Source organism: Merops nubicus, unplaced genomic scaffold (genome assembly GCF_000691845.1).
Source record: "Merops nubicus isolate BGI_N331 unplaced genomic scaffold, ASM69184v1 scaffold2356, whole genome shotgun sequence".
In the NCBI taxonomy this organism is placed as follows: domain Eukaryota; kingdom Metazoa; phylum Chordata; class Aves; order Coraciiformes; family Meropidae; genus Merops; species Merops nubicus.
In genome coordinates this window covers 31,253-45,748 of record NW_008616741.1, presented here as the reverse complement: position 1 = coordinate 45,748, position 14,496 = coordinate 31,253, and the positions used below count along the sequence as shown (strand labels likewise).

At 39.1% G+C, this 14,496-nt stretch overlaps 1 protein-coding gene across 1 annotated transcript in view; it reads left to right on the top strand.

Moving 5' to 3' along the window:
- Positions 1-527: 527 nt before the first annotated feature.
- PDLIM5 (PDZ and LIM domain 5) overlaps positions 528-14,496 on the top strand; it is a gene marked incomplete at its 5' end in the record, with an annotated part of 34,275 nt that continues 20,306 nt past the window's right edge. The window contains 3 exons of the mRNA XM_008942909.1: positions 528-592; positions 1,476-1,607; positions 8,831-9,015. Coding sequence (XP_008941157.1) covers positions 528-592; positions 1,476-1,607; positions 8,831-9,015 — 382 coding nt within the window. The remainder of the gene's footprint in view (positions 593-1,475; positions 1,608-8,830; positions 9,016-14,496) is intronic.

Here is a 14,496-nt window from a genome sequence, read left to right as displayed (position 1 = left end):
TAGACCTCCTGAAGTTATATCAGCAAATATTCCAAAGTTTTCCCTGTTTGTTATTTATTATTACAATGAAGAGAAGCTAAGTGATCTTCAGGGCTCTTCCTGTCAGCACCATGGAGACTTAGGTGGATCCACATGGAGCACCCTGGGCCCTGTTCAGTGGGAATGACCCAAGGGTGTGAGGCAAAGGGTGGGATGGACAATTTGAAGGCTGATAAATGTTAAATGCTGACTTGATGAAGGTAGAGTTTATTTGTGGGTGAAATAAAAATTGCTGTTTTCTACATTAGTATTCAAGTGGCTAATACATTGCTTGATGTCTCTGTGAGCTGTGAACCTAGAATTGCTTAACTTTCCAGCAGTCAATGCAGTCTGGTATTGTACTGTGTCTCTGTCAATCTTTCTTGCTTTCTCTGTTTTCTCCTCTGTTGGCTCAAAGCTTCTATGCTAGAAAAGTACTGGTGGAAAATCCTTTGGGAAGTCTGCCTGAGATTGGACTCACTCCTCTTCCAGTTCTTTCTCCTTTCCAGCAGAGATCAAAAATCAAGAGCATGGCTGCTGCTGCCGTGTCTGCTGCCATTGCTCTCCGGGCCAGGTAGACATCGACTTTACAGGGAACGTTTTATAGCTTGGTTTAAGAAAGTTCAAGCTGACACAAGAATAAACAGTCCCTGGCAGGGTTGCAAAATCAGCTCTTTCACGATAACATGGTGGGCAAGTTGTTAAAATATGTCCAAGGGTCTGATGCCCAATTTTTAGTATAGCTCTATACTGCTGCTCTGAACCTCGATGAGCAATTCTACCTTCCTGATCCTCATGATAAATGTTCTACAGTTCAGTCAGTAAACTAACTGTAGTTAACAATTTTGTTACATGGGTGACAAAGAATAATTTGCATCTTTGAGAAACTTTTGGATGCGTGAAGACAATAATTCTCTGAGTTCCATCTAAGTCTTCAATGCATTGCTTTTTATAAAGGCTTACTTAGACTGAGTGGTCTCAAGTTTTATCAATCATGCATGCGTATCAGTAAAAACTTTTTGAGCATGAAATATATGTATACATATTTCTAAGTATTTTCTATTTATATTTCTAAATTCTACAAATGTCCTAATGTACTAATATATTATGTGCATTGTAAAACATAGGCAAAAACCTTAATTAAAAAAGGCTTAGGAGAAAAAATTTTTTTTCCAAATATTTTCTCCTTTATTAATGGTGAAAATAAAATTTAAAACGTTTCTTCTCACACACCAGTTGCCTTGTGCACCCTCTGAAGGTTGAGACCTCCACTTTGGGGGACTACTTATGTAGACATAATTTCTACATTGGTTATCCCAGTTTCTGTTTCTCCATACTGCTACAGAACTTGCAGGCTTTTCATAAGGGTTTTTCGGTTTTTAGTGGTCCAAGCCACTCTCACTGAACTTTGTTTGGTCACCTGTTTTGTTTACGTGGTCTTTTTAAATGCTTGCTAGACTCTCCAGACCTAGTGTCTACCGCTCTCTCTTGGATGCCCTGCTCATCACGCCTGTCACTAAGCCTCCTCTGCAGGCCATCGGGCCTTCCAGGAAGTCCATGAGTGCTCTGGAGTTACAAAAGAGCAAGAGGTATTGTCCAAGTGTGGTGCACGGTTGGCACTTGGGACTCACAAGAAACAGGCTTTGCTTTCAAAGTCTGTGTCTGTTGTCTGCACACCTGAAGCAGTCTGCCTGTTGTGGTCTTTGGCACAAGGTCATCAACCCCCAATTCCTACTGGTTTCACCTCTTTGCAGAACTAATCTTCACCCCGGTCCTGACAGTAGTAGTTTTGCAAGTTCACTGTACTAAGCAAAGGTTTCCTCACTGGCCTCAGGTGTCCTCCTGAGAAGCACGGTGCTGTTTGTGTTGCACTGTGGACCTCTGAGGGAGGCACCATCACACTAAGGAGCTGACTGGAGAAGAAACAAGATAGTCTGGCTTAAAACCTCTATCCAGGTGAATTATTTGCAATGCTTCCTTGAACCAGTAAGCAATTTGTTAGGCTGTAAGGGTGCTCCAGAAACAAAGAGTTGCTATTTTTCAAAGCTTGCTTTTAGTGTATAAAATCAAAAAACTGGTATGGTGCTGCAAATAATTTTAAAACTTATTTGCTCTCCAGACTGTTTGTTTTAGCACTTGCTCTGTTCAGAGCACAGGACTTTTTGTTCTAGTTTCCTGACTAAAGCTATGCTAACACTGTGGAAAGCTGCTTTTATCTAATGGACTTGAGTATAAAAGGCAGAAATTTGTTTATTTTACAGGAGAGCATGTATTAAGTTTTGTTAAGGAAGGAATAATTTTGGGGGTTTGTTGTTTGTTTACTTACTTGCATCTTCACAAAACTAAAACCCATCTAAAAGGAATAATTTTGGGGGTTTGTTGTTTACTTAGTTGCCTCTTCACAAAACTAAAACCCATCTATAGATAAGGCCAAATTGTAAGTAGAGCTGAGATCCACTTGATGTAAGAAATTTCTGTTGAGCAAGAAGTACTAGGTCTTTTCCTCCTGTTAAAATTATTTTTAATGGCAGCTCACTTCATCCCATCCCACAACACAACAGTTGATTAGGAAAGAGAGCGGAAATCTTATGTCCCATAACTAAAGAGATGAACATACGACATTGTATAGTAGAATAACTTCAAAAAACAACTGGCTCAGTCAATAAAGTCAAGCAAATAAGCTTAAACAACTTTGGGGTTTCTGTCTGTATCTTGTTTAACTTTCATGAAAAGGTAATGAATCTCTTTTATCAAGGGAGCTTAAGCTTATTTGCATTATTTCTGGGGAAAATTTGAAGAAATTTGTAGCTATAACAACACAAGGGTTTTGATTTTGTTTTGCAGTAGAGTTGCTCCAGAAATCCCTCTCACTTCACCATCTCTGTTCCAAAAAGTTACCTGTCAAACTGTTTTGTACTGGGTAGCTGACCAAGAACTCGACCTTTTTCTGACCTAATATCTGTTATTAATTGGTCTGAAGTGGTGTTGTACATCAGCACATTTTCTTCTCTTATCAGACTCCTCAGAAATGGACTTTTTTTTTTTTTCTGTGTATGTATAACAGCCATGGAATCTTTCACTAAGCTAAGTGTTCATCCTGATGGCAACAGAGATAGCCTTGCTTTATGGGGGTTTCTGTTTCTTAACAAACAACATATATGCAGCAAAGAAAATTATGTATTTAATATCTTGCATTTTCAAGAATTGGAGCTCTGCCCTAAAATCAAACTGCACGATGAAAACACTGGAATTTTGGGAGATGCTAGCAAGAATGGGCGTTGACATGGCTTTTGCTTTGTCTGCCTGATATTATGGCATGTACACATACTTGAAAAAAGGATAGTGTGGCCTTCTAAGGTAAACACTGGGATTGTCTTTGAGAGAAGGACTGTTCTGAAAGATGCTTCAGATACTTCTGTGTAGAGCACTGCTTATGGAAGGGTCACATGCTCCCTCGCTGTAACTTCATATGGAAATACCTCCACCCACACAACTTTCTCTGCTCCTTTTTATTGATTTATTTTGCATTTTCTTCTTTCTTGTAACTCACTGGAAGACTTCTAGGTTAACACAAAATGTAAACACAGTTTTAAAAAGCTGACTGAGACCACGGGTTTGCAGTAGGGGTGGGAACAAGATCAGGACTCGGTATTTGTCTTCTGTTCTGTTTTTACACCAGAAAACCCTTGCAAAAAGGGATACATATTTCTCCCATTCATGGGATTTTGTCATCATTCTTACACCTGGCTTTTCCTGTCTCCTATATAGGTCGTTAGTTAACATGTATTTTGATACTGGCCAAAAAAACAACGTGATGTGTACAACTTAAACAACATCTCTTAAAACAAGAAATTGAGTTCGGGTTTAATCTTCTCTGTGCTAGTACCTTGCTGTAAAGCTTTGGAGAAGTATCTCTGTAACAGTTTACATGGTCTTAGGGCAGTAAAATCATTATTTCCTTACTTCAAAGCTGCAGTTTCTTTAATATAAATATTTCAAGAAGTTCATATTAAAAGTTTTTCTTCTTCTTTTTTTTTCCCCCTGCAGTGCTCTGTGTCTATATTTTTGAAGCCATTTATTCAGGTTTCTGCAACATGCTCAATGCCTGCTTGGGGTTAACAGACAACTCAATAGACAGCAATGTGTAATGCAAGGGAAGTCTTTTTAGTTAAACTATTTTGGCTTTAGAAGTCATGAAGCAGAATCAAGGCTATCATATTCCACTTGGTTATGCCAGAAACCAGGAAGAGTGATTTTATTCACATATTTTCTTTTTTTTTGGTCTTGTTTTTGTCTTTAATGATGGAGTGTTCTTAAGGGAAAATAACCTCAGAATTCCTGGCCATCTGAACAAAGCATTTAGAGTTTGTCTCTTAGACATTAGATGACTTCTCCTGTCAGCAAGCTTCCTCAGACCACAAGAGACACAGTCATTCTGGACAAAAAGCGGGAGTTAAAATACCATTTTATAATCCAGAGAAATATTAGGAAAATACTGATGTACCAGACTAAGCTTGGGGCTCAAGTGGTGGTGTTTACAGGTGGATAACCTGATATCTTGAGCTTCCATAAAGAAAAAGTCCACACGGACCTCTTGAATCTGCCTGGAGAAGTGTGGGAGACTTGGACTCTGTTACCCTTTTAGTGGTGTTAGAAGTTACATGATGATAAGTAGTATTTCATTTTCAGTTGGCTTTGGCTTCTCCTTTGGCTAATAACAACATGACGAATAGCAACCTTCTCTAAAGTGTTTGTAAAGAAATTTTAGGCATTATATAGGAGTTTCGATAAAAGGATGGAGTGAGGTTTATCTATAGCCCCAGACCATGTGTTTTTCTTCTCTTAGATTTTGGGATTGAGGTGTGAGGGTTAGGAGGGTGGGGCGTCAAAAACGCTAAATACTCAGAAGGATTTTCCAGTTGAGTCACCATCCCTGGAGATATTTAAAAGATGCGTAGATGTGGTACTTAGGGACATGGTTTAGTGGTGGACTTTGCAGTGTTAGGTTACTGGTTGGACTTGATGATCTTAAAGGTCTTTTCCAACCTAAATGATTCTATGATCCTATGTGTTCAACCTTGTCTTGGTGCCCCTCAGTTTGGAAAGGAAGTAGGTGTGGGGTGGATGCAAATCTCCCAGAGTGGTCTTTTGGTTGCATTAGTTTTCATCATGGAAAACTTCCATTTTTGCTGTAAGTGGTGGAGGAGGAATCATTTAAGAGTTATGAAAGAGAGTGAAAAGGCTAAAGCTGGAGTTAGAAGGTAGGCTTTGTCATTAATAACAGTCCAAGTGTTTTGGCATTGAAATGTGTTTGACCTGAACCTGACCTGTGAGTGTCATCTGGGAAGCATGAGAAAGCTGCTCATGCAGAACATGGTAAATACATAAGATTTATCATTCCTTTTTCGATTTTTATAGTGAACACACTAAAAGCAGATGGGAAGCTGTCTTCCAGAACCTATTAACTTTTTGAACTTCTCTATATTTTGTCTCTTCAAACCATGTATTTTCTAGGTAATGAACCTTGGATTGTCATTGTACAATATCCTAGTGAGTTACAAAATACTACTACAGCTAATTGTGGGTATTTTACAGGTACTTTGTAGAAGGTAAGTGTCCTTCTGAAAAGATACATAGCTATATTTGTAAAGATGGATAAAAATAATTGGAGCTTGAGTGTTTCTCAACACTCTCAACATAAAGTAAAATGTTGAGGAATTAATTTTGAAGCATGGATTTGAAGAAGTTCAGCATTTAGAAGGTTGAATAGCTCCAGGGTGCTTCAAAACAAAGATGGGTGTGAGAAAGATGGATCTATCTTTCTGTTGAGAATGCTGCAGGTGTGCTCCCAGGCAACTCTGATTAAAGGCTGTAATTCAAGAAAACCAGCGTGTGCACTCTTTTCTGCAGCCCGCTGTAGGTGGGCAGCATCACACTAGAGAGATTTGCTGAAACAGCGTGCCTGTTAAATTAGCAGGCTGTACTGCTGCCTTGAGTTTATGCAGCTCTCACTTAGAAAGAACCAGACACGAAGTAGAAAGGGTGACCAAGGAGTGTTGGAAGTTTTGCACCGAGATCAACACAATCCTCTCTGTCAGAGTGGTGGACTCCAGCTTTCCCTTTGGAAAGCTTCTCTCTAGCATAGGCTCCTGGCACATAAACCACCAGAGGTGTTAGAAGAAAAATAAATCACGGATGGTTTTATAGCTGACTTTGTCATTGTCTTTTAGTTTGGAGTCATTAGGATTCACCTAATTTCTAAATGAAAGCTTAAATGTCCCTAGTAACCTGTTGCTTCAGGACCTAGCATTTCACATCCTTCAAAAGCCTCAGAATTAAACCCTGAAAATGGTGCTGGTGGAGGAACCAGTAGACATTACAGTTAGCCTCATGGGCGTGCGCCAGTGTCTCCTTCCTCACCTTTATCTGCAGTAAGGCTGCACACCTCAACCATTTCTATATTTTTCTGTCCTCCTTCTGCCTGAAGGATACTCTTTTTGCTTGTTTTACATCGATTTTTGCTTGTTAAGTAGCCTCTTATCTTTAAAGGTGGCTGCTGACTGAGCAGGATTTTCTCAGTTGTGATAGATGATTTATATTATTTATGATTTTAAGTTCCAGAGGAAGGCAGTAAAGAGGTGCTGGACTTGAAAGGTGATTTGACAAGTGGTGCTGAGTCTTCTGGATGGAGAAGGAGGAAAGCTGCTTTTTCTAGGACCAGGAGTGTTTTGAGGAATTATTATAGTTGTAGTGGGGCTCTCACCTGGAGTGGTTTTGATGTGTTCTGTGTCAATTGTATTGAAGAGTACAGAAGGACATTTCTGTGACAGGGAAGTCGCAGACACGCTTTTTTTTTCGTAGTGGAATCCAATCCTAAACTACTTTGTCATCGTCAACCACTGAGGTCCTACTTAATGTCAGAGGACATGCTCCAGTCCTTTTGATTTCAGTCTGCACCAGTGCTTTTATGCAGTATATCCCTGCTGCTTCTAAGTCTGTTGTTAAAAAGACTTGTATCCTGAGCCTTTAAGGAGTCTCACCTGTGCCTTAAATGCCTTCATTTGCACCATGCAAATGCCTTCAAATATCTTTTAACATTTGAATGTAACAGAATGCAAGGTCTCTTTGCTTCCCTGGGCTTGTGCATGCTGAGTATAGCAAATCCATCAGGGTCACTCCAGCACAGCTACTGCTGTTACCAAAAACCTACAAATGCAATACAAATGAGCTATTACTCATTAAAACAAGCACTTTAAATATATTCTCTAAACCTTTTTTTATACCTTACCTGGAAAAAGATGCTAAATACATCAGTTATTAACCCTGTAAATCTAAAGACCAGAAAAATCAAAGTTATGAACTTGCATTTTGGCCTCGTGTTGCATTCAAGTTCTTGTATGTCGTATGGCTAAGGCAATGTTGTGCGTGTGAAATACTTCTAATGTAAAAATAGTTCAAGGATTTTTACTTCACAAACTTTGCATAATCTGTAATTCTGTGAATGACCCTGGTGAAATATGCACGATGCACATGTGCTGTAAATTTGTTGCTTTTCAATAGAGGAAAGAATACAAGGCTTCTAGTGTGTTAACTGATGAGTTTCCAGATTGCACAAAATATGTCTTTGGAGTTGGTTTGGCTATGTTTTGTAATGTTGAGTTCATTTCTTGTTTTTTTTTTGTGATATTCTTAGTTTGCAAATGACCTTTGTTGGCTCCTCTGCTCTGAAGATTTTTTAATAGAAATATTTGTTTTCAGCTTCCCAAAGGCAAGATGAAAGCATACATTGTATACTACCCATTATACAAATACTGATACATTGCATTAAGAATTTGTTATGATAACTTTGTCATTCTTGAACAGCCACTGGAAATGAGAAATGAAAATTTTTCTTGTTAGCAATGTAATTGGTGGCTATTTGCACTCTATGTGAATTGTGATTAAGTGTAGTTGTAATCATATGTGTTTAAATAGCTAAAGAGTTGTGTTAACCCTTAAAATATAAAAGCAGCTGTAAACTGCTCTAAAGAGGCATTATAAATATTGTGCATGTTATTTAATGAAAAAAGGAGTTTCCAGCTTTTTTAAAACACTTAATTGTTTGGGGGAGCAGTGGTCCATAAAATAAAACTGCATTTAATTCGGTCACTTTTAGATTGGTGGTTTTTATTGAGATCTACAAGTATAATCTGACTATATTAGTATATGCCTACTCTCCAAGAATGAAAAACAAATATTCAAAAATCTGGGAGTGTACCAAATGTACAATAAGGGTTCTGTTTTAACCTGTATCATGCCAACACTTAATTTTAATGGAAATTGTGAAGGGATGTAGTTGCCTATATTGACTTTTGGCAGAAATTACTTAAATGCCCAGTTGTTAAAAAACAGCTTTAAAATACAGCCTCCACAGCATTGTCTGGGTGTGACCAAGTATAATCTGACTATATTAGTATATGCCTACTCTCCAAGAATGAAAAACGAATATTCAAAAATCTGGGAGTGTACCAAATGTACAATAAGGGTTCTGTTTTAACCTGTATCATGCCAACACTTAATTTTAATGGAAATTGTGAAGGGATGTAGTTGCCTATATTGACTTTTGGCAGAAATTACTTAAATGCCCAGTTGTTAAAATACAGCTTCCACAGCATTGTCCGGGTGTGACCACCCCAGCATCAGTGCTGGCAGAGTAGTGGGTGCTGCTCTGTTGCACCAAGGTGCAGAGATGTCACTCCACATCTCTGTTTCACAAATGATCATGCTCTAGCAAGAAATGCATTTTCGTTTTTCCTCCTTCCTTTCTGAACAGTGATTCCCTGGAGACTACCCAGCCCGCTGCTTTTACGGCCACCTCAGTGAGGAGCTTGCCTGCCTGCCAAGAAAACACAGACGTGAAACCTGCTCCTGCCAGCTCCACATCTGCTGCAGCCCTCAAGCCAACGGGACCCCTGGGTGCTGCCAAGTACTCAGGCTGGCAGCCTGCAAACCAAGCAGGTAACTTCCAGGGAGGCTTTTTCTTGTTGGCTTAAAGACCCTTGGATAGCTCAGTTAAGTATACTTCACCTGTGGGTGTAAAAACAACAGCCTTCAAAAGGCTGTTGGTATGTTTTGAGTATGGGCCAGTTTGTTTAGAAAAAAAGAAAAGAAAACCAGATTTAGCAGTTTTAATCAACCAGTAGCCCTTTCTAAGTAGCCTCATAGATGTAAGCTGTTTCACAAACAAGCTAAATCAGGTGTCTCTGACCTCTGTAAAAGCATACATACCCATCAAATAGATATACACACATCTCAGTTTCAACTTGGCACTTCCCATGGGACTGTAAATTCAACAGACCATATTCCATGACATTTCAGGGGAAGGAATATTAACAAACACTTGTTTTCCAAGAGGTCTTTTTTTGAAGTAGATGTTTATTTAAAAGGAAAAAAGAAACTTAAACTTTAAAGTGGTTGTGTATTTGATATTTGTACATTTTATGTGGGGAGGATGCCAGAGTGTTGCATAGGTTTCTGATATGGTAATTTGTTTAAAGGTTGGGCTTTTGCAAAGACAATTGACATAGCTGCTACCTTTGAATGTAGACTGGTGATTCTTACCCCTTTAAGCTAGTACCAAAATGTTTTATGTGTGGGAAGCAAACAGTTCTCTTTATGAATGCTCCTATGTTATAATCATAATCTTTATTAAGACATGCAATATATGTAACTGTGTACCTATATTTTTGTAATATCCCATGCACTAATTTGGATTAATCTTTTAATGATGTGTCTTATTTCTTTACCTGAATCAGTCTTTGGTGATGAACTGCATTTCAGTAGTAATTTCAAAGGATCTGGGAAATCTGTATTCCTAATAAAGCTTTAAACTGCAGATTTTTCTTGTAAGAATGGGGTGAATATTCTTCATTTTCTTTCTGACAGGATCTAAGATGCTAAATAGCATGTGGTGTTTTTTTTTTTTCCCCTTAGTTTTAACATTAAAGATTTTCCCTCTTTAAAAGTATGTCCAGTCCAGAAAAGGCACTACAGAGCTCCTGGCATAAAAATGCAGAGCATTAACACCATGTGTTTTAATCTTTGCTTTATAATGGCTTTGGCACATCTGGCTAAATTACTGTTGTGCCAGTGAATGTAACAAATACATGTGTATTGGTTTGGACATGCAGTTCTGCTAGCAAGCCTCAAGATGGCAATACACTCTCATTGCTGTACTTTCCTGTCAAATATTGAGTATATTCTTAAGGACAAAGTAAAAGTAAAGACTAATTTAAATTTAGGTCAGTTTAATTCTAACATTTTTTACTTCTTTGCATTAGATATCATTAGGGGGGGGGGGAAAAAAACCCAGAACTTTTTAAAGTTACATTTTTGGTAGTATGTGTAGTTAAGGCAAATTTTTATGGGAATATGAAAATCCTTCAGTTTTGTAAGTGACTGATTGTGCTCCATATTTGGCATAACTCTCCTTCTGTCTCACCAAGTGATAAATTTTTTTCACTAGCACAGAAACCACCTGTCAGCTTGGGGATTTGGTAGTACCATACCCATTCTCAGTATGTTGGTAGGTTTTTCACTGTTAAATCCTACTGGTGTGCTTTAGTATTAATACAAGTCTAATGTTTGAAATAAACTTTTTTTTTTTTTCCGTGATGGACACATGAAGGAGAAAGCTTTAGAAGGACAAATTAAATTACACTTGATTCCATATTTCTCTGAAAATTTGTGCCTGTGCTCTTGCGTAATGTGAAAATCTTTTTTTTTTTTTTTTTTTTTCACATTAGAGGTACCAGGTAGGTAGGTGAAAAGGAAAGAGAGGCAGAGAATTTTTGGTTGTTACGTTCCAGAATAGCTTAAAAAACCTTATGAAATTCATCCTGATAGAGAAGCTGGTGGCAGGCAATGGTTGTGAGGACGTCAGCTCTGTGCTGCCTTGCTGTAGGGTCCTGAGATTCACTGCTTAACTTCTAAAGAAGCAAAGTTATTATCTCCTCAAAAAATATTGGAGAAGCCAGAAAGAAAAACTGTAGGAGAAATAGGCATTGAAAACCCAAAGTTTCCTAAAATGGGAAACTGCAAGGAGGAAAATGCACCAGTGTAAATGGCATCTGCCCCAGGAATTAACAGAGAAAGTGGGTCCCAGGTGCCAGAGGAGCTTCAGGTAGCTTTTGCATCTTAGGAGCGTGAGGAGTTGTGTGGTGCTACAGGGAGGAGGTCTGCACTTGTCCCTGGTACATGGAGCTGCTCGTTGAAACTGTGAGGAAAAGTGGATTATTTGGAGTTGCCAAAATGCTCTTGGGTTTTGTTAATCTTCTACATTATCTGACTTTATCAATCTGAAGGCACCTTCGTCTTACAGCGGTCTGCAAACGAATGAAGAAGTAATATCCCTAGCACTTCTGCTAGCCTGATTTCTGAGTTGAAAGGAAGCTTTTCATGTTTTGATTGAAATTCCAGCAGTTGCCAAAGTGCCAGGGGCTTGTCTGGAGGTTATCTCACACGTTTCACTGCAGGTCTGCCCTCTAAACCTGCCCTAGACTCACCTCTGCTTTTATGTGCCATGCATTGCCCATGTCATTCAAGAAGTCAGTAATACAAAAGTAGCAGATTGGAAAGACCTAAGCATGGGTATAGCAGAGGTGGGATTGGCATCTTTTTCTCAGGCCTATATTTTACAAAAGTAAAAATATCCAAGGTTTTGCTGCACTTGAGCTTAGTGAGTCAGGCTGAAACCAGACATCTGACAGGTTAAACTGTTTCAGTACTTGAGTGTTTTGATAAAATTAGACAGATGTTGAAGAAAAAGAAAGACTATAACTGTTCCAGGGTATGTTTGGACTTCAGTCATTAATTCTGCTGTTTACTTGCAGTCTGTGAGCATAAAATTTTCTTTAAAGTAAAATTGCCAGTGCTTCACAGGCCAAATAAAATTTGGCTTCGTAGGCCATAGGCCTGACAAAATTTTAAACAAACAAAAAACTCCTTGATTTCATAGTTGAAGTCTAGCTTAGGAAATAATGAGAAAGAAGACATAATGTTATGTAAATGTGGATATCATTTGTAATTAATAGCAGAAGCTTATTTGGAGTACAGTTTTGTAGCTCTAATAGCACTTGCCCTTCTAATGAATATTGTATCTAATATCAAGTTGTTTCTATTCCAAAGCAGGCACGTTGCAGGATTTTGTTTGTGTCTGGGGAAGCAGTAATCTGCTGTCTGGTGGTGTGACATGAATATTACCAGTGATTTTATTTATTAAGATGTCTGAATACACAGATAACTCATTCAGTCAGACAGCATCTCTTCATTTATTAGCTGGAACCTCCCTTTCTTGGCTAGGCCACCAAATAATACCCTTTTTTTTTTTTTTTTAATTAAAAGTAGCATTAGTTTGGGTTTTTTTTGTTTTGGTTTAAGGGTTTGGGATTTGGTTTGGTTTTTTTTTTTTCTTTTTTTTTTTGTTAGATCTGAGCTCCATTGATCTCTATTTGACAACCTGACAAGAAAAAGCTGTGGAGGAAAAGTATGGTCTGAAATGAATGGCTGAGATAGTGAACCTGGAGATGTGTCAGGCACTGGATTTTTCTGTTCAGAAGTCAACTGTGATCCAAGTGATCTTGCAGTGATAGCACCCTTGGGGCTGAACTGATCTACTGGACACTCATAGGGTACCTGCTGTGAAAGTAAGGGAGATTTTATTCCCCTTTGGAGTAAATTCCTGATGTTACAGAATTCCTGTGGGTTTGGTAGAGGACATTAGGGATGACTGCCTTGTGCTTTAATTTAAGGCATGGGTAAGAAGCTAGATAAGCAGGATGAAGTCCTAGCTTGTTAAACTAATGTAAACAGTCTGATCCTGGGCACACTGGGTGCACAAGGAGTTGAAGGTGGGGAGCAGGTGGGGTGTGAACATTGTGCAGTATAGGCATCTGCCTGGATAGTGGTTTCCAAATAATTCATTTGCTATCAGCCTTTTGTCTGTATTGCTGACTTTTTCAACTGTTGAAATAAGTCAAATTGTGGCTGTTGCTGTGTGTTCAATGTACAGGCTAGAATTTATAATAGTTCTCACTTCATTTTTTTTTGAGCTATAATGTTCTGTTCATCTACCAGAGGGAGAAGCTTCTAATAAGATCATACTTAATTTAAAAAAATCTTACCTAGAACATCCTAGCTACACTGCAGTGAGTTATTCTGCTGTTTGATAGCTGACTGTTCTCTACACTTAGGTAGCATTGAGTTATTCTGCTGTTTGATAGCTGACTATTATCTCTACACTTACATAGCATTGCTTACCACCAAGGAACCCCAAAGCATTTTGCAGTCCTGGTACCATGTGGAAGCACATGATGAGCACGCAGGAATGGCTCTCACCCACCACTGCCATGCAGTCACTTCTTGGGTGAAACATAGCAGCTGCTTGTCAGCACACTAACACTCCACAGCATCTTGGAAGGAAGTGAATAGCACTGTGGCAAATTGAAAAAGCTGGGACAATTTAAGAAAGTATAATTACCCAGTAAATACCTTTACACAAACTGGAGTTTGGCCAGGAGACGAACTGTTCTTGCAGGAAGCGCAGCAGGATCTGCAATGGTCAGAAGCAGTCAGGGCTTCCAACGTTATGTTTCTCACAACAAATTGCCTCCTCTTTTCCAGCACCTTCAAAGTGCTGCTGTTGTAGGGTGAGCTGCTGGCACAGTAGTGACTGTAGAGGCTGGGCACCAGGCACCGGGCTGCCAGCGCCGTGTCCTGCCTCTCCATGCAGGAGCTGGTTGGGCAGAATCCTGCTCCACTCATGTGGGTCTGGTGGGATCATGGAGGTCCTGTGGTGAGCTGGAACAGCTGGCAGCCAGAAAAACTGGCTTGCTGCTTAGAGAGGAGGGTTTCATTGCAATCCATGACCTTTGTTACCTCTTGGGCTTGTCAGCAGGGTACAAGGATGGGATGGGGAGGGTTTGCAATGGAAGTGTCCAAAGCTTGCAGTTATTCAAGTAACCCGTTATTCATGTGTACTGATTTCCTTATTCCCAGGATCTCTCTCAGCCTGATACCACTGGGATATATAATCCCTTTCCAGTAGAGCTGCTTGGGAATGTCAGCATATTCTGCAATACCCACAACTGTCAGTTGCCTAATCCTGAGCCAGCACATGTGTTAAGCACATGCTCCCTTCAGCAGGGGGAACACACTGGGAAGCTAACTGCAAGCATAGAAAGATTGATCCTCAGGCAACTTTGTTTGAAAAATTTTTCTGTTTCCTTGCAGTTGTTTTCATGTGTTTGGTACACATGCTTTTACCATCTCTGGAGTTATGCTTATTGTGTTGTCTCATGTTTGATTTTTTGTTTGTTTGTTTGGTTTTGCTCTTTGTTGTTTTTGTTGTGGGTTTGTTTTTTTTTTTTTTTTTCTCCCTGTTTCTTATTCCCTCCATAATATTGGAACTTTAGAAGAAAATACAAGCCTGCTCCTAGGTGT